The 21,052-nt window shown below is 47.1% G+C and overlaps 1 protein-coding gene across 1 annotated transcript; it reads left to right on the forward strand.

The window, feature by feature from the left end:
* The first annotated feature begins 2,283 nt into the window (after window positions 1-2,283).
* LOC119404110 (uncharacterized) lies at window positions 2,284-15,752 on the forward strand. The gene is made up of 5 exons (XM_037670712.2): window positions 2,284-2,624; window positions 3,363-3,434; window positions 5,970-6,073; window positions 7,640-7,860; window positions 15,559-15,752. The coding sequence occupies exons 1-5, from the start codon at window positions 2,402-2,404 to the stop codon at window positions 15,668-15,670; spliced, it is 732 nt and encodes a 243-aa protein (XP_037526640.2). The 5' UTR covers window positions 2,284-2,401; the 3' UTR covers window positions 15,671-15,752.
* Window positions 15,753-21,052: the final 5,300 nt, after the last annotated feature.

Below are 21,052 nucleotides of genomic sequence, written 5' to 3' on the forward strand. Positions count from 1 at the left end.
ATATATATATATATATATATATATAATATATATATATATATATATGTATATATATATATATATATACATACTTATACATATACGGTGCATGACGGCGGCGACGGCGACGGCAAAATGCAGCCGAGACTGTCCATATAATTGCTATCGCAATAAAAGGCATCTTGGTCGAAGCCTTTCAACCAGCCTTCGAACGAGATGGCTTCGAACTTAGGAACGCAGGCACGACCATTTGCGAATGCTTATGTGATATACCAATTCTCAGTTAATTACAACAATGTACAAGGGGATCCTTCATTATTATAATCAGTTACAGTTTTTTTTTTAGTTTTCTTACAGCAAACCGAAAAGGTCAGGAGTAAAGGCGCTAGCATGCACATCACTGAAGCCCTGACCCGTGTACAATCTGTGCTCCGGCGAAGCAACATTTTGACAACATAAACTAAGGAGAAGAGTAAAAAGGAGTCGGTGAGGGTGATTTCAACCGCAAAGGAAAGGGATTTATCAAGCAAGATGAGGAAAAAAAGATGGCATGACTCAATAACAGCAAGCACAACACCGCATAGCTAAATGAAAAGGAACAGCATAAGCACACACTTAAACATGACAATTGTGTTGACGACGACGATGAAATAAGCTTTTAGTTTTTCGAAACACTGTTCCCGAGCTCGTAAGTTCGGGGTCACCCTAGGTGCGAGGGTCCCTAATTCCAGGAATCGTCTGGCCGCGATTGCCTCCCGGGACCTGGCGACGAGTCCTCGTTGGTCGTCTAGGTCCCGTGCGGAGTTCTTGGCCTCCGCACGGGAGCTATAGACCGCACGAAGGTCACTTTGCTCACTGCAGCGGCCGCGTTTGCAAAAGGATTGAGCTGCTAGGTAGAAGAGCCAAAGTAGGGGGCTACTTGAAGTAACAGTTGTGACAGTTCTCGCTCGTCCTGTGTATACCCGTGGGTTCTATTCATGCGTCCTTCTTTGTGCTTGAGCAGCGCGTTGCAAGTGTCGAGGTGTGACAGTTGTTAGTTCGCACTCGCCTTGTGTGTTTTCTTTTCCTGCATCATTTGTGCTTGAGCAGCGCGCAGCAAGTTTCGAGCTGCTTGCCGTTCTTCCTGTGAGATTTCAACTTCTTGCTATCGCATTCATTGCTTCGCCCTTGAGACGAAACTGTGGTTATTTACCAGTACAAATCTCCGGTTACGGTACCTCCTCGTATGCATCATAAATATCCGAGCTTCTTCATAGTGGGTAAGTGTCATTAGTAAGGAACATGCAAGTGAGAAACACCAGCGATGCAGGTCACGCGGTTGTGATCGAAGAGAAGGAAGACGTCGAAATCCTGTTGTAGTCGTCAGAGACCCTGCATCCGTAAGCCATTTTTCTTCCTTGCACACGTTAATCACGGCGTTACTCAATCTCTCAAGTTTCGCACGAAGGATCCTTTACTTTGTGAAAATACTGACGGTAAATTTCGTAGGACAGCTGCCTGCAATTACGTATTCGACGTTGTGTTGTGGCAACATGATGTATGGTGCACTGTCGCTCCCAATTCTCAGCCATTTTGACTCGACGCGGGCTATGGAAATATTTCTATGTTTACATTTAGCTGCTGCGCAATAGAAACAACCTCGTGTAGCCAAAATAGCCCACCGTCTTCTGGCAGGAGTCACTGAAGCCCTAGAGTGTCGAAGCAGTATAGTTCAATCCATAAAGGCGCAAATCAACTTCTCTGTGAGTATTACAGGTTCCTATCCTCATTCCAACACTACGTGATTACTTATTCTAGTGCCGCCACACCACGCAGCCTTTCCCCTATAGTGATAGCCCTATGGCTAGTGTGACGAGCTTGAAATCCCAAGGCCCTTACTAGCGGGCCCGCACACAGTTTGTTTGTACATATTTTTAATTCACCAAGCAGGGCTTATGGTGGGTTGGCCAGGTGTTATACCAGTAGCATGGAAATGAATGATTGAGACATGTGATTGCGAGTAACGCAGCGCGTTTCATTTAGTTGCTTTCGTGAGTAATGATCATCCTTTTGTTTACCATACTGTAGGCACGAGCTAACATAGTGTCCTCGGTATTAAGCGCGCTTTAGTTCTAATCTTACGGAGTGCTGATTATTGTTGGCTACATTAGGAACTGCAGCTGTCCAAGTTGTCATTTACGACATATACATTTGCTTGATGTGGCCTTACTTTTTCTTGCCAGTGCTGATCAACATGGAGCAAAGCAATGCCGAAAACACAGCGCAGCCAACGGTAGGCGGCGAGAGTGGTCGGCCTGCAACGCCTCCGGATGAAGCATCCAACTTGACTCGGCACCCGTCTTTAGCCTCGAACGACTCGGCATTTCCTTTGTTGGCTTCTCTTCTGGATTGCGCGTCGGCTTCGGCTGTCGATGTGGCCTCGATGATGACTCCTTATCCAGCTCCGATTGCGGCCATGCATGTGAATCCGGCTCCGCATCCGCCCGCGGTTTCGGCTCCGGCTGTGGATTCGACAGCGCACGGGGCTTCACCTGCTGAGGCTGACGTTACTGCTGGGCCGTCGTCCACCGCTGCTACTGCTGCTGCTACTGCCGGACCTCAGAACGAAACTTCTCAGAAGCCCTTCACTTGGAAGACGAACCCGGGTAAGCTTGAAATGGCCGACAATGCGCTTCAGGATGTTAATTCACTTTTTAGTAACATTCCGATGATTCTATAGGTACGAATGATTGACATATGAAACAAGTTTACACTGGCAAACTATGCTTTTAGAATATCCTTTCGTTCATGTGAATAGACAGCTTAGCTTTACCAAAAAAAAGGATGGTTTGCAATGCAATCTTTTCAGTAATTTTCACAGACTCGGGAAAGGTCCCGTTAGCAAAGCACTGTTAAAGGTATTTCATAACGGCGCTGTTATAATAGGAGCTGTTTTTATATCACCAATTCCTGTTGCAGAATCTCATTCTAAGCGTTTCCTCATATTCCGAGCCATTAATCTAAGGTAATATGCCGTTACTCTCCCAAGTGAGCAGCGTTACTCTGACGATTCGCTATTCATGACTGACAAACAAGCGTATTACTCGAGTATTTTTCTCAGCGTAGTTAATTCTTGCACCTGAATGACGTCGATTACGAACTTTATAGTCTGTAGTGAAAGGAAGCACAATTTCGACTTCTCTCTTCAAAGTGCTGTGTTACAGCTGACGTCAAGAATGCGGACCAAATGAACAAACATACAGTCTTGTTTGTTCCTTTTTTCCCTGATTTGTATTCGCGTTCACCATCATTCATGCATGCATAACGTGGCATCCAAACGTAATCTCTCCCTATAAGTGTCCTGCAATGTTCTCTTTTTTTTTATTTTTCTTGTTTTGAGGCAGCACTCTTGGCGCGTCAAGAAACAGCTGCGAGGCAAGTGCCAAGCAGACAGAGTTCCTCACGAAGACATATAAGTAAGTCGAACATTTCACCAGAGAATCACGCACCGCAGACATACCGGTAATGAACACCAAGTGCGGCACGAGTAATAGGACAACGCAAGCTTGAAGAGATGAAATGTCCTTGAACAGTAGACGTCGCTGGAGACAACGTTTCGACTAGCAGACTTTTTTGATCATCATCATCATCATCATCATCCTGTCTACGCACACTGCAGGGCAAAGGCCTCTCCCATGTTCCGCCAATCAACCCAATCCTGTGCTTTCTGCTGCCATGTTATACCTACAAACTTCTTAATCTCATCTACCCACCTAATTTTCTGTCTCCCCCTCACGCGTTTGCCATCTCTTGGAATCCAGTCAGTTACCCTTAATGACCACCGGTTATCCTGCCGACGTGCTGCGTGCCCGACCCATATCCATTTCTTCTTCTTGATTTCAACTATGATATCCATAACCCCCGTTTGTTCCCTGACCCACTCTGCTCTCTTCCTGTCTCTTAAGGTTACACCTATCATTTTCCTTTCCATCGCTCGCTGCGTCGTCCTCAATTTAAGTTGAACCCTCTTTGTAAGTCTCCAGGTTTCTGCTCCGTAGGTAAGTACCAGTAAGATGCAGCTGTTATATACCTTCCTCTTGAGGGATAGTGGTAGACTACCATTCATGATTTGATAATGCTTGCCGAATGAGCCCCATCCCATCCTTATTTTTCTAGTTATTTCACTCTCATGGTTCGGCTCCGCGGTTACTACCTGTCCGTAGTACACGTACTCCTTTGCAACTTCCAGTGTCTCGCCACCTATCGCAAAGCGCTGTTCTCTGCCAAGATTGTTCCACATTACTTTAGTTTTATGCATATTAATTTTCAGACCTACTCTTCTATTTTCCGTATCCAGTTCAGTAGACTTTTTTTATACCAGTTGTCAAACGCGCACTTTCGAATGCGATCAGGGCCAATGCAGATCGGATTTCTCGATCGCGATGAACCATGTTTGCTGTTACACGGTCCAAACTAATCCGTATCGAGCTTGGGGCAGACATGAGTCAAATCGCGATCGTCTTGATCCCGATCGGGCCTGATCGCGACTTGTAGAACTGACCGTGTAGCAACACCTGATCCGGATCGAGCCTCACTCAGAGCGACCCTGATCGCGATCGAAAGTGCCTGTGTGACACCGGTAAACGCTTACTCATGCGACTCCCCCTGCTCAAGGATATGCCACCTCGTTAGTGAACACGTATATCGTGAGACTAGAACGAGAATAATGTGGAAATACGTTCACCACCAGCTACGTCACACACGCAGGTAACAGAAGCATTAAAACAGCGGGTTTAGGTCCCACCCGGTCGGAATTGCAAGGCTCCTACTACATATTGTTACGCTCTACTTAGGCTCAAAAAGAAAACTGTGATTCATGAATCTGTTTATAGGATGAGCTTGTGCACAGAAAGGCATAAAGTGAACTCGTGCCTAGATATAAATCGCAGCTCGCAGGTCAAGCCTGCCCGCCATGGTATTCTCCACTTCTTAGCTCAATATCACGCGTTCAACTACGATCATAGCGGCACCATTTGATGAGGGTAGAGGTGGGCCACATTCAATAACGCTCATGTGCTTGGTTAGATCTGGGTCCGCGCTAAAGAACACTAGGTGTTCCAAAATAATTTTAATTACAGCCGAACAGCGTGCCCTATTATGAGATGGTCGTTTTGGCATATGTATGTGCCGACATTTATTTCAATTTAAAGATGTCATGAACCACTTTTCCAAGTATTCACCGAATGACATCAGTATTGGAGTTTATAGCCTCACGAATCGATTGCCGCAAAAAATTTCTCGAATCTGTGAAGAACAAGTGGACTAACAGGGGTTCTGTGGCGCGCTTTGAGCGCTTTCCCTCTTCTCTCGTCCCAGCGAGCGCGCTGCAAGTTTATCAGGGAGGGATGGCGCGAGGGAAACAGGTTACCGTCAGCGCGCGTAATGACCTTGAGCGTGTGTGATGAAACGCGACCGCTCTCGCTCCCGTTATTTTTGTCCGCGAGTATGACTCACTGTGTAATCACAGCAGACTACGGAACGCTGCGCCGGCACGTGGCGGCACATCACGACAAGAAGCGCATCTGATCCAAACGCCGCACTTGATTTCTGTCGCCTATTGGCCAATAGCAAGCTACCGCTGTTCCACGTCAAGCAGCGGGCGCCGGCAGCTCCTAAGCGAATGAGGACGGGCCTCTCTATGAAAAGAGGGCTCCTGAGAAAATGGCAACTTCGCGTTCACCTTGTATGCTCGCCTTGCCATGCACGACTGCAAGATTTGGCCAAGATGTTCGTAAGTGTCTGCTATCCGCAGGATGTGTTTCTTTATCTAGCCTGAGGGGTGGTTCATGATCCCTTTAACAGAAAGTAAAAGAGCAGGGAGGTGGAGGGGTCAAATGCGATCACCGTACAGCAAGCATCATTACACGACACAGAAGTGAAATAGCACACTGCGTAAAAAGAAATTGCAATATAAAATGTTTCTTTTTTGCCTTCGCGTCTTCGTTCACCAGGCGATGTGCGACACACCGGTGCAATACGAGGGACGTACAACGCCACGGCCTACCCCTGCGACACCTGTCGCTATCACTTCGACATTCGCCTAGATCGACGAGAGGTAAGACACGATAGTATACAGAACAGGGGCGTAGCGCGATTGGGGGAGAGGGGGGGGGGGGGGGGTTAGAGCCGTTTATGCATGTCTATGCGCATGCTTGTATGTGTTCGTGCATTCATGAATGTCCAAGAACATACTTTCCTCATTTCTAAGCCTCTCTACGTTTATGGGCCCGTATTCAGACACACACACACACTCACACACAGAAAAACCTACGCTAGAATCGTTCCCAATAGAAAATTGATATGCCCAGTGTAACCCTTATACTGCACATATCAATAGCGAAAGTGACCAGCCAATTTCTAAAAGCATTTGCGAGCGAGAATCTTTGTGAATTTCGCCGTTGAAACGACAACAAACAAACGAAAACACCGGAAACGGGTGGTGAAAGTAGAGGTCAAGGAGGTTTTCTGTACTTTCGATGCCAGATATTAGCAATGACTACGTCATTTCGATGTCACAGCAGTGTGTCTTTTTTTTTCGCGTATTCTGGGAAAGAAAGGAAATCATAAGTATCACCAGACAATACGGCAGTCGCTATCTGATCATGGTGGCGTTTTTACGAAGGTAGTGCAAACTATCTCTCGTCAAACAACAACTTTCGCGCCCTGCGTAGCGATGTCAGGAAAAAACGGTCCAACAGTTTTCTAATTACGTCGCCAAGTATCTGCCACACCCTAATAAAACCAACAGACAATGAAGCTAAAAAACGGAACGTTACTCGTATGTGTTAACTGGTTGCAGTAGATATGACATAAGCGGAAAGGAATTAAAAGTGGATGAAAAATCAGCTTGCCGCAAGTGGCGACCGAACCTACAACCTTCGGATAACGTGTCCGATGCTCTAATATTTGAGCTACAGGGGTGGTCGTATTCCCATTCATTTTATTGGGTATTTATGTTGTGTGTCTCCCACTACCCCCCTACCCCTTCTTAGTTTGTTTGCTTGCTGGCGTAGCGAAGTACACCTGACGATGCGTGAACGCCTTCACCACGATTGTCAGACAAGACATTGGGGCTTCTCGAGCAGCCATCATTTCTAACGATGCGCGCTAGAAGGAATGAGCGTACCATAAACGTCCGAACATCAGCGTTATATATTCGCCAATATATTCTATTTATCTTTCTACCCCTACTCTTCCTTTTTCTCCGCCGTAATGATTGAATTATCCTCGATTTCTATTTCACATTTATGCGTCGTTGAAACGCGAAGCCCATGCGAAACCTCAATAATTGTTTCTATGTGCCTGCATCCTCTACAGGTTAAGGCAACAGTGCTTTAACTGCCATTCTTCTTTCATTAATTTTTTTCCTTCTTGTGCGTAGCACTGTACCGACAACGCGCTCTTACTGCCAGCGTCCCGTCGACAGCGATGTTCGAGGGGGAAAAAAAAAAGCCGCACTGCTCGCCTACACTGAGATGAAGAACGGCTTGTCGTTTATAAGACGACTGAGGAATTTCGTACCTAAACTGTTGAAGAAAACACTGTCGATCTAGAATTGGACAAATACACTATTACTAGACGTAGGTAAAGTTTGCACGTCATAATTCCCTAACTCGCGCAGGCCTTCGTGAACTGGTTCAGGGACGGCGACAACACGGACAACCACGTATTCTTCGTGTTGAGCTTGCTGTTCGCCATCAGCCTGTCGATGTCCCTGACGTTCGCCTGGCTGGAAGCCACCCATCGGATGGCCAACATGTCCCTGCTGCTGACGGTGCCACTGGGAATCGCCTTCGCCGTCCACAGCTTTCTGTGGGCATCCCTAGCTCTCTACTGCCTATGGTACGACATGCACTAATGCGAAGCACGGCATGCGCTCATGAAGGGGCCCTACAAACACTTTTCCAAGTAATCTTCGGATGGCTTTATTAAAAGAGCAAGAATCGACGGCCGCAAAATTTTTTCAGAATCTGTCAAGTACGAGCGGAGTTACAGGGATGTATTCCACGCTTCAAGCGCTTTCTCTCGCTTAACGGACTACTTAGAGGAACATCACATCCTTCCTGACACCATGTTTGGCTTTCGCCCGCATCTTTCAGCTCAAGATGTTCTTTTACAGCTCAAACATGAGATAATCGACCTACCTACGCCAGGTGCCCGAAGACAAGAAAGAGCCATTCTAGCAATCGATTTTAAGAAGGCCTTCGATAACGTAAGGCACTACACCATCATGACTAACTTGATAGAACTCGGCTGTGGACCAAGAATGTATGCATACGTCAAAGCTTTCTTAGAAGGACGAACGGCCACAATACATATAGGTGATCTATCTTCACAACCTATCACCATGGGTAACCGCGGCACCCCCCAAGGCGCAGTGATATCCCCACTCTTATTTAATATTGCCCTTCTTAAACTACCGCATGCCTTACAACAAATTCCGGGAATCCACCACGCCCTGTACGCAGATGATGTCACCATATGGTCTAAGGGCCCACTACAACTCATAGAGACCAACCTGCAAAAAGCAGCCTCGACTGTCCAGTTAATCGGTAACGCAGCGGGCCTTGAATGCTCCCCCTCTAAGTTAGAATTGCTTGTCTTCCGGCACAGATATTCGAAAACCACACATCTCAAAATTAAGATAGAGGACACCTACGTCGAGGAAGTCAGAAACATCAGAATCCTAGGAGCATACTTTAGCAACAAAGGAAACAACGGGATCCCAATACAGAAACTTAGGAACAGGTGCCTCCAAATTTCCCGCATGATTAGCCGGATTGCCAATAAGCACAGAGGGCTGAAGGAACACGACCTCCTACGCCTTTTTCAAGCTTTTGTAGTCAGCCTTGTAACATACAGCTATACCTACCTACAAATATCCAGGACATATGAACAAAAGATCGACACCATATTGCGCGATACCCTCAAAAAGGCACTGAAGCTCCCTAGATGGACGTCTACAGAACGACTCCAACAACTGGGAATTCACAACACCGCAGCTGAGCTATTCAAAGCCCATCTCGACAATAAAATAATCAGACTAGCCCTCTCCAGAACTGGCATGGCGGTGCTTTCTAAACTGAACATCACACCACCAACGCATGTTAGGAACAAACATAGGCTGCCGGAGGCATGGCGGACAGGCATCATCATCAAGCCTCTTCCTCGGAATATGAACCCCACATTCCATGCAGATAGGCGCAAAGCCAGAGCCAAAGCCCATGATAAATACTCAGATGACGAGAGCGCCTTTTTCGTGGACGCCGCCCGGTCACAAACAGGACAGTGCACGGTGGCAGTAGTCAACCAGGGGCAATGTGTCGACTGCGTATCTACCATACAGGATGATGTTACAAGCATGGAGGAGGTCGCTATCGCCCTCGCGCTCAGAAACCCAGCGTCAACCTTCGTCCTTACGGACTCAATGACGGTTTATCGCAACTACCTTAAAGGCAAAATCAGTCCTCTAGCACGCAGAATACTTTCACGAGCAGCAGAAGGCCGTACTGAGGGGGACTGGAAACAAGTCATATGGATACCTGGCCACTGTGGAGTCAGAGGCAACGAGCTAGCTCATGCCTCCGCCCGAGCTCTCTTACCCCGGGACTCTACCTTCAGTGTAGGGACTCCAGCCCCTCCAGATCAGACGGCCCACCTGACCACATACACTGAAATATTACAAAACCAAAGGCTTGCGCGGAGGAAATATCCTCCACCACATCCTCAACTCAGTAAAGCCGCACAGGTAGCCTGGCGCCGCTTACAAACGTTATCGTATGCCAACCCACACATACTCTCCAAAATCGACCCTGACAAGTACCCCTCACCAACATGCAGGCTATGCAACACCAATCTAGCTACACTTTATCACATGGCATGGGAGTGCCAGTGCAACACATCCAAAACAGATTTCTTTAAGGATTTCAGTAGAGATGGATGGAAGGCGGCACTGTCCAGCCCGGACCGGGGGGTCCAAGAGGCCCTGGTGGCCCGCGCAAGGACCGGGGCGCAAGCCAATGGGATCCCGGACTAGGGACTCCACCCATTCAGCAATATGTATAATAAAGTTTTTCATCATCATCATCAGATCAGCCAATTGCCGTGGACTTTGACTTTATGGCGCGGTCATTTGGATTTATGGCACCATTTGTCGAGAGAAGAGGGAGCGATTTGTAGCTGACTGAGAATTAATTGTAAATTCCAGGCCGCGTCCTGCGCTATAATATTTGGCTCGCGTGTTCAAAGGAGCCTCGACTACCGATCGGCAGCGTTTTCTGACCCAGCTGGAAAAGTGTCGCAGCGCCCCTTTAAATGTCACGCTATGTCGCGAATTTCGGTCCGTTCGTGTGTATGGAAAGAAATTACAGGCAATGGTTGACCTCTCATTCAAGCTATTGATGGGTCACGTACACAATCTTCGTGATTGTATTGCGCATAGTGTGACATTGACGCAAGAGACAAACGATGAAGATAAAAGAACAAAAGTTGAATGGAAGTGGCGCGAACTACCCAGTTATTGAACGCACTGTTAGTGAACGCACTTATACGTGGTGATTGTGGAAGGGTGAAATACCGGCCTTGGCAGAGGGGTTCAGCATTGTGTGGTAGTATTAGACGAGTGGGTAGCTTGTACCACGTCCACCACTCTCGTTCAGGCGATGGTTGTTAGTGGCAGTTCACAGCTCGCCAATTGTAGAAGCACGGCCTCTCAATAAAAAAAATTACAGCATATCCACGGGTGAACGATGAAGAGCTTCGGCGAAGCTCCTGAAGCAATCATGGTTACACCAGGCTAGTGAAACAAACCCACGTGACCGGTATGGCAAATTGAGGCGCCATCTATTGACTGGGATCAGAATTAAAATCTGCGTTCCGTCTCTTTCCTCCCAACTCTCTTCAACCCCCTCTCTGGCGGGATCAACTCCCTTTCCTGCGGGAGGCGCGCGGGCGCGCTTTCCGCCGCCTCGCTGGCGCCGCCGACTTTGAAATCCGTTGGAAAGTTTCGTGTCTGGCGTTGGAAAGGCGTGCGTTAGCCGTCGACGCTCGTCCGTTTGACGGTGCGCGCTCGCTGTGTGCTTGTGCGACGCGATGTTTTACGACTCGGGATGTTCGTGCATAGTGCTTTGTTGCTCGAATACTTCCAGAACAAGTCCCGGAATATATGTGCCGGCCCCCAAAAGAACAACAGGTGAGCATGCCCTTTGAGTTGCGGCTTTCATTGTGTCAGTTTGAATTCACGTCCATACCGAGTAGCTGTTCTCTGCAATGGGACTACAGTTATTGTTTTCAACAATGACTGATTCGAAAAGGGCGCGATGCTGCGTTTAAATCGTTATACGAACAAGCAGCGGACATGAAGCCCATGCGACGTAACTATATAGTTACAGGCTTACAACTCTCACAGAACCGCGTGCTTGAATATGTGCTTTGCATTTATCTCCGGTTAATTACTCGCCATCGCCTATAACCGCGTTTCTAAGGCTGTAGGTAAATGTATAAAAACTTGTGCTGCTCTGAGACGAACAAACGAGTTCACTTTTGCACGAGTCGACGGCGCTCTTCATCTGATTGGAACTTGTTCCTTTTCTTCAGGGCGGAAGCGTTTTTAAAGTACTCCGGAACGCCACACAGCTGATTGATGCGCCCAGAGAAAAGCTGAAGAATTGCAGAATCGGCGCATTTCAAGAAGAGATGCCATGAATCCTCCGATATCATCTGTTCATTTTCTTCGCGTTTATCATCACTAGTTTTATGAAAATCAACGTTTTTGGAAATGTAGTCAGTAAAGTGCGGCCAATATTAGTTGTGGTATATGTGGAGTTCGTTTTCACACCTTTAAAATGATCTTTACATGATTATTCTATTTTTAGGTATTCAACTGCTTTCATTGTTATTGCATTGCAGTGAATGTTCAATTTTGTTAGTTATGATAATTTTGTGCAATATCGTGCGCATATATCAGAAGCTCTTCTGCACTTTTCTCAGTATAAAAATTGTTTTTATTATGTGCCCTAATGTTATGCTGTTTTTCTATTCCACTGTTCTTTAAGTTCTTAACTTTGCCGATACCTTTTGTGTTGTTTAGTGGTCATGAACACGTCTATGTGAATCTCCTGTTCATCACTTCTGTTAATCTCCTGAACCTCTGTCGCACCACATTTGTGAAAATGTTGATTTTCGGAAACGAGGACAATAAAACGAGACCAAAGATATTTTGTGTTGTGAGTGCAATTCATTCTTTTGCGTTCTGGCACATGCTGCACGACTGCAGTGTGTTCAGAATGCTTGATTGCAAATTGCGTACATTCAAACGCGCAACGAACGCGCGGCGTAGCACGCGCAAGCGGATGCAAAAAAGAAAAAAAAAACGCCGGCGCAGCACGCGCGAGCGGGTTCATGAAAAAAAGTGGGGCAGGAGGCTGCGCAGCACGCAAACAAAACAAAAAATAAAAAACGGCGCTTGCAAGAGAGCTAGGAGAGGAGGTGCGAGGCGCGGCTGGTGTTGCCATGACGACGCATACCGTGTGCGCCGCCATTCTGCAGTTTGAGCTTCTGAATCCCAGCCGCCAGGATAGTAACTGAAGGGACGTTTGGCGCTGCCAGCGCTGACGTCATGAATTAAGACGTCCTATGGGAGGTATATGGAGTAACCTCCCCCTGGTTACACCGCGAAATGTTCAGTGGTTTTGCCCAGCAGTAATCAAAGCGATACGCCGCTTTGATTACTGCTGCGCTCGCTTGGCGGCAGCCTCTCAGGCTCGCACCTCGGGATCCTGCCGACGAGCACGAGACGCAGCGGCCTCGTCGTCCATGCTCCGCCAAGTAGCACGATCCGGCAAGCGCACTCCTCCACGTACGGCGACGATCAAGGAGAATGAGAGATAACGGGCGCAGCAGCCAATCTGAGAGGATGGATGGATGGATGCTATGAGCGTCCCCTTTATAACGGGGCGGTGACAAGTGTGCCACCAGGCTCAAAAAAAAAAAACCTTTACTCTTTTTTTTTTTAGCGTTGGCCTAGTGTCTTTACTTCAATTAAAACTATTTTACTCCAGAAGAAAAAAAAAACCTTAAGTTTTCAGCTCCGTTCTGTGCCCTTTACGGCAGAATGTCCTTATTTTTTCCCATTATTTATTTTTGTCCTTTCTCTCTAGTTTTCTGCCACCAATACTCTAACCGTCTCTTACTTATTTCAATCGCGGGTGTGTTCAGCTTTCCATTGTCTCTAAAACCCAAGGCGTCATGTAGGCTCGTGCCCAAACGTACACCTGGGTGGATGTCTCCACATTCAATCAGAACATGCTCCGCCGTTTCCTGATCTTCCCCGCAGCACGTGCATTGTTCTTCTTCTTTACTGAATCTCGCTTTATAACTACCCGTTCTAAGGCAACCCGATCTCGCTTCAAACAGTAAGCGTAGTAAGTAGCAAGTAGTAAGCGCAGTCAGATACGCCCGATCCAACTGTTCACCATCCTCTCCTATCGTCGTATCCTACCCTCCCCCGTCGGCTAGCCTTTGCGCCTGCTTTGCGTTCTTGGGGGAGAGTATCCTTTAGGTTAAGCGTCTCAAGCTCACCTCAGCTAGCGGGCCGCAGTCACAAAATTTATTCCCGCATGGGCCGGGACACTGAAGAAGGTTGAGCGGAGGAGAGGGGAGGGAGGTGGGCGCTGTACAAAATGTCACCTGGCGCTGTCATTTAAAACAACTTATTTCCCATATCTTACATGTGGATCATTTATGAAGCAGATTTGGCGTGAGGATTCGAGAAACAAATCGATACTGCTCTCCAGAATGGCTCAAATCGGCACGACGATTCTGAAATATATAGATTTTGTTCCGCGGTTATATTTCAACACATGGTGACCGTACGGGGTGCCTCACGAAAAAAAATGCTTGAGACCAGTGCCGTCTCTGTAGCTTACCAGAAAAAATCGTTATTACTCGCAATAGGCTAATAAATAATGCGAGTACAATTTAGCAAAGTCGCCAAGATTTTATTCATAGTGAAGGCGCGGGCCGTTAGCGAAAATTTCCGCGGGCCGCGTGTTTGAGACCCCTGCTTTAGGTTGCGCTTCATGACGGAAGTGAGAGATCATTTTTTTGTTGCATTCTTATCCGTGGGGCGGCATCGTGAATCCTTCATGGTCAATATATGTTTGTTGTCACGCTGGCTCTCTAAGAGACGCGCTGTTTTAAGACGGTGCGTCCCCGTTTGTGGCGCTATGCGGGCTATCAGCGGGGACACTTCACTGCGACGCTGCCGCATGCGCTGGCTTTAACACGTGCCACACGAGCGCTGTGCAGCGGCGGCGGTTTTGCTTCGAGACTCTAAGGAAGAAGTACGAAGGAACAGATCTGACAGACGCATGGTATGGTAGAGGGACGGTGCGTCTACCGCACGACCTACTGTACTCCTGACCTGCACAGATGTCCTCTCGCCAGCGCCCACGTTCTTGTTCATACCTCCCACCGCTAGGGACGTAGCCTACGAGCAGAATGGTGCTAGTCAGCACCTGTTCGCTCACGTCAGCCTCAGCGCTCGTGAGGATGTTTCGGCCATCGCAGATCGATTATATCGCGTAATTATTATGCGTAAATGCAAAATACCTCGAAAATAAAGGCATCAGAAGTGATCTAGAAATTATTTGCATTTGAATGTACGCCTATGAGGACACGGCATCATATAGGCCGTCCCACACCATGGTAGTCTACGGCTACAGACGTTTTCAACCGCTATACAATAAATATTTAAGCGCAATTAATATCTTACTCAGCCCTCTGTTTAGGTATGCAAAAACGGTCACATATATGCCGGCAGTTCCTCACAGAACGCGGGCGTTCTGTCCCCAATGCCATCGAAAGGGCCGCAGCTAGCAGACGAAGAGGTAGGAAGCGCCACCAACGGCGAGCGGTTGAACGAGAGTGGGGACACGCCCTCCCATAGGAGCCCGCTATCTGTGCTGGTCAGGAGTACAGTAGGTCGCGGTCTACCGCATCTGCACGGGAACGGGAGCGTCGCGCGCTCAGACGTACTCGTAGCGCCAGCAGTCGTACCCTTTAGGCGGCGTTGCACCACGCCAACTCCCTGAACTAAGGCGGACCACCCATGGCCTCCGCGATTAGCTCCGGCAACACGCCGTTACCGGAGCTAATCACGGAGGCCACAGACCAATGGCTCTCCTTGAGGCTTGCTCTAAAACACCCGTGCCATGTGGTAGACTGTAGCTATGTTGGTGTTGCATAGCATCCATGTTCGAGAGGCCTTCGTGGCCCGCGCAAGGACAGGTGCCTAAGCCAATGAGGTCCCGCACTAGAGACCCCACCTATTGATTAATAGAATATAATGTTTTACAACTAACCAACCCATTGAGGAGCGAAAGTTTGCACTGGAATTGGAAAAGAAATTTGAGGATGCGTTGGCTGTAGCTATAATCACGAACCTCCACTAACTAGACCTCTTCATTGTTTCATGATTGCTTTACTGAACGTACACATTTCAGCAATGTCACAGTCCATTCGTTATTTCTATACACGCAGGCTGTACCCCAGGGCGTTCTGGAGGTGGAAAAACCAGACGCTGCCGCTGGTAGCCCAGCACTTCCTCCGCATGACCACGACGCCCGATCCGGCGGCTGACCAAGTGCCCTAGAAGTGCGATGTCGGGCGCCATCATCGCGTGGCGCAATCGCCAGAAAATGGGCAGCTATGCCCCTGCGCATCTAATAAACACATACATGCATATTGACTGCTTGCCTTTTTACTCGGCGCTTCCCCTTCACCACCATTTTTCCGAAACAAGTTTTGGTACCCAGCAAGATCATGAAGTTTCATAATACACTAGAGGGAAATCTGGCGCTAGTGTCTATGGGAGCTGCAACGCATGGCGATTCAGCCAGCATGGGAATGGTGGGTAGGACGTGGATTTGCCTATGCTGCGTTCTTTCGGCTCCGCGTGGCTTGCAGCCGCTTTGTAGCAAGGGGAAGCTGACTATGTTCAGCAAAAATTCAATACGTCAACTTGACCCCTTTGGACTCACCAATTAAATCAGCTCGCGAGGTTCACAACGAGCTATTCCTTGATCCAAAAAAAAGGAAACCTAAAAGATGACAGTAAACAAAGCCACAAGGCCGTTCGAAGCCGCAGCACGAAGACTAGGTAACGATCGCCGCCAGTGCTGGGCAGTATCGAAGATACATGTATCTTCGATACTATTTTAGATACTCCTCGAGTATCTTGTATCTGTATCGCGATACTTCTCGCAAGACGAGTATCTGTATCTGTATTCCCGATACATTCAATAATGTATCGTGTATCTTAAGATACAAGATACTGCTATAAAAAGAAGACCGAGCGAAACAATTAACGGTGGCTGAACTACGCTTCTCAAGCTGATAACACTGCTACTAAGCTACTTGAATAAAACTAACGACAGTGACATTCTTTTATATATCTGCCAGAGCTCTCCAGCGAGGGCAGGCGATGATGTCAGCGCATCCCTATTGGTGGAGCACAGTCACGTGGTGGCGCTCGCGCGATCTCGACAAAAACAAGCCCGCGAACGTCTACGAGCAGTCGAACTTCGCTTTCTCGCAATTTCTTCTTTCTTTTTACTCGTGTCGGTACCATGACACTTCCTCGTAAACACTGTACTGTTCTACGTACTCTAACGCGTACGAACCTCTCGCGAAAATTCTGATGCTCCTAAAGGTCGTTATCGAAGTTTCCCTTGCGTAGTGCTTCGTTACGAAGCCTGAGGAATGCAAGAATGGGGTTTATTTGCGTCTCGCGGCTTTCACACGACAACGATTTAAAAGATCTCATGGATGTAAGTTTGACTTACATACGATGAGATTGACTTATATGCAAATGAGATTCTAAGAACTGTCGCTCCACCGGTGCTGATGTTAGAAGCCATAGAACAAGCACTTACGTAACATATGATATCTTGGCGTATTGTATCTGTTCTTCCTGCTCAATTATTCAAGCGGTTATTTTGATCATAATTTGATTGTCAGCATGAGTGCTATATTTTTGTACTCCGTTTGCATCACATCTAAAGAAAGCCCGCGAAACATGACCACGTGATTGCCCTCGTGCGCTGCGGTACTGCAGCGCTCTCAAACCCGCTTCGAGCGAAACAACCGGCGCGTGGACCATGGCGAAATAACCGGCCGCGGCTGGATGCATCGACTGCACAGTGCGTCAACATTTCTGATGACCGCACACGGCAAGGAAACGCCGTCGTCCTCGATATGCTGACAGTTCGCGCGCCGGTTGTTTTGCTCGAAGCACGATTGAGAGCGCTGAAGTAGGGTAGCGCACGAGTGGCGCAGTCACGTGGTTTCATTTGCTATTTCGTGCGCTTTCCTTTAAAATCGAAAAGAAAATCACCACGCAGAACGTACGTCGCCACCAAAAATTGGACCGGTCGTTTTGGAATGCCTCTACGACGTCATGGCACCCACTTGGTCGTAAATGAATCTTAAAAATCATTTTTTTGACCTCAGTTAATCATAATTGACCTCAGTTAATCAGCCAGTTAAGCGCAATAGTAAAACACATTACAAGGAGCGCCACATGACGGTAAACCATACTCCATTGATTTCATTCAGTCGCGGTTAAAGCGGCACTAAAGAGAAATAATGAAGCAGTTTAGATTGATAAATTGTACTTTCAGAACTATAATGTCGTTAATTTCACCATCATAGATGTATTAATAAAGGAGAAAATGTAGTTCAAAGTTTCATTTTTAAGTTTCGCGCCAAAATCTCCACGCGTGACGTCATGAATTTCAAAGTGTACTTATCGTATTTTGCGCCATTGGCTCAACAAAGCTTCCTCAAACTTGGTATATTAACTCTATGACCCCCTCAGAGTACAATGTACTTCATTTTTACCGTTTAGGAACTACGTAGGCCATAGTAGGCGCCATCAACATATGTGAAGTCACGGCGAATGGTGTGGAAACTTCAAGGTGGCGTCGCCACCCACTTTTTCTTTTTGCGCGATTTCTCGCTTACTAAGCATCTTCTCGCAGCAAGCGTGGTGTTTCTGGTATCATGAAAGAGTAGTTTACTAATACGAGAAAAATCGTTTTGCTCTTTAGTGTCCCTTTAACCACTTTTTAAATGCGAAGCATTTCTTAGCGAACCTCAGGCACTTTGGGCGTTTCTATCTACGTATCTATCTATCGATCTATCTATCTATCTAGCCGCCTACGTCTGGGCGCTCTCCTGGTCGTCTCCATAACTTCTAATGTACCAACATTGGCAGAGCAGGGGATCAGTGTATGGTGAACACGATGCACTGGTCATGACATGAATTACGCAAAATACCTGTCGCGTACGTCATGAAACCCTTTCTCTCAGTCACGTGTGGCACATACCCGCATACCAACGTTTATGTTATGCGGGTATGTGCCACAGCTGATACAAAGTCTCAACCAACACAGTGAACGCGAACACACACATTGACACGCAAGGAAAGTGATAATAATAATAATCGTAGCGGCTTTATTTTGACCATCTGGTATTCTTTAACGTGCACCGAGATCGCACAGTACACGGGCATCTAGCCTTTTGCATCCGTCGAAATGCGACCGCCGCGGCCGGGATCGAACCCGCGACCTTCGGGTCAGCAGCCGAGCACCGTAACCGCTACACCACCGTGGCGGGCACAAGGAAACTACCATGCTCTGGTTCACGTGGTCCGCAACGTGGACCACGTCGATTACGCAAAAATCAGGGTCAATGCTTCCTACAATAAATCTGCCGAGAGAACCAGGCCGCTCATCATTATCGTTGAATTCAAGATTGATTTAACAAGACCCAGCAACGACTGGTATTTATACTGCGTGAAAGACGGCTTGAATGTGGACAGGGCGCCAAAAGATCTCGCTGCCACGTGCAGGACAAGAGGCGTCATAGATGATTTTATCGTAAGAGGCATCCAGGGTTTCCAACAGCTGTGTTATATATACCTCGCACTTCACTACACTTAGACCTCTCATAGCCGCGATCACGAACGGATTCGATTAACAAGTCCGGTCGAGCTGCTGGTGCTCACTGATCACGGTGATGATGACCTTGTTCAAGAACCGTCAAGAACGCCCTCTACACATACGGGTTGGTGAAACGTGCGTGCGCCCCTGTCATAACAAATAAGTATAAGCATAACAACTGTAACCCAACTGCAACTGTGACTGTAACGTACGTGCAGTGCGCCTGCGTGTGCCACTTGGCTGTGTGTATATCTAGGGGAACTTTCCTGAATGAAGCTTAGTTGCGAGTAACGCCTGTTCTGTGCATTTGTGTTTCGTCTTTGTACTGTTCGGATTCGCGCTATCCAGTATTGTAGAATATAAGCACTACATATCAGGTTACCTCGTCTGGGGATGGTAACACCCATGTTGCTGTTGGCATCGCTACGCAACTGTAAACAACTGGTTACTAATGCATATGCGACTCATCAGCATATGAGTGTGCGTTACCACTTCCATATTTCTCTAGCGTCCTTCCTTAACGTTTGGCTCAATGTGAAATATTTCGCCGCAGTCACCATCTCGCGCGCACATGCTTCGCATAACATCGACTCCCACGGTACGTGGGATCTGCCGAATTTTTTTAGATATTTGATTCTATAGTTACGTTAAACGACCTGTGGACGTATTCACTGTGATTGATACGGAACCGCCTTGCTATTTGACTAATATATATTGGTTTTCTTTCTTGAGGTCACCGTAAAGTTTTTCGCTATTGCAAATCACGAGATAGTCGGAGCCATAAGTGACAATAGCAGTGGTATCCTACAACGCTTTGTGCCACAACAATACGCCTGAGACAATTCTCGACGGCACTAGTTCTCTCGGAGAAGAAATTTCAAAAGATTGCACGTTAGCCAATATGTTGCTAACGAACGCTTTACGCCAGCAGGTAAGTAGAATATACAAATCATTGCAGTTTTAAGTCTTCCAATGTAAACATGATGCGTCACGAAAAAATATCGCTACCAGCGTTGTTGCTGCATTTCAGGTGATCCGGTATTGCAAAAACAGTAGTACGCTTACGGACAAGGTAGGACTGCACAGCGGTATTTGCGCCATCGTGCGGAGGCTTCTTATTGACGTTCTTGTATTCAGATAGCAACCCGCTAGCTGGTCGGCAAGTAGAGAGGCGGCCCCCATTAATTACAAAAATGTCTAACAAGAACCATCGACAGCGCAGCGTATCAAAAGCTCTCATGTTAAGCTGAGTTGTTTCGGAATGAAACTAATATATCTTGAGCAGTAAGACCGAAATCTGGGGACACAAAGAGATATTTTCTCAAAATTAAACAAAGTTGGTCGCAGTTAAGAGAATTCCGATTAAAGATTTTTGTTCATAAGCGCTTCCTGCTTCATTATATCGATATATAAGAGCAAATTTGCTAAATGTATCGAAGTATCTTAAGATACAATGGGAAGTATCGTATCGGATACAATTATTCCGGAAGTAACTTGTATCTGTATCTCAAATACTTCTTGCCTGAGTATCTTGTATCGTATCGTGATACAATTTGCAAAGTATCTTTGCCCAGCCCTGATCGCAGCGCTACAGCTGTCTCTAGTAAATATTGTAGGAAACGCAATGCAGCAGATGATGTGTTATCACGTCACAACATACGGATCGACCATGACGTCATGATACACTGCAATTTGTTCCATTCCTCTGATCACTGCTGCTGCCACATTAAGGCATCAGCCAGCGACGTCACCACCGTCATCGGTGACGTCATCGTACCTAGCATTACTTCCACAGAACGTGAGCAACGTATGCTTCGTCATGACGTCATGATATTTCCGATGATGTGTACTTTGATATAAACCACACAAGCGAACTAAAAAAATAATCGTTTCCCATTCTTCGTACTTTGCCAACTACGCACTTTTCTTTTGCGTGTCACAAGCGTACTGTAGAGGTTTTCAAAGTTGTAAAACGTATGCAATACCTCCTAAATGAACGAAAGAAGGGGAATGGATCCAGGCCTAGCTTT

This window comes from Rhipicephalus sanguineus, chromosome 9 (genome assembly GCF_013339695.2).
Source record: "Rhipicephalus sanguineus isolate Rsan-2018 chromosome 9, BIME_Rsan_1.4, whole genome shotgun sequence".
Taxonomy (NCBI): domain Eukaryota; kingdom Metazoa; phylum Arthropoda; class Arachnida; order Ixodida; family Ixodidae; genus Rhipicephalus; species Rhipicephalus sanguineus.

Coding starts and splice junctions, on each gene's coding strand:
- LOC119404110 (XM_037670712.2), top strand. CDS start 2,402: ATGATGACTCCTTATCCAGCTCCGATTGCGGCCATGCATGTGAATCCG. Junction 6,074..7,639: donor TTCGCCTAGATCGACGAGAG/GTAAGACACGAT, acceptor TAACTCGCGCAG/GCCTTCGTGAACTGGTTCAG. Junction 7,861..15,558: donor CTAGCTCTCTACTGCCTATG/GTACGACATGCA, acceptor CTATACACGCAG/GCTGTACCCCAGGGCGTTCT.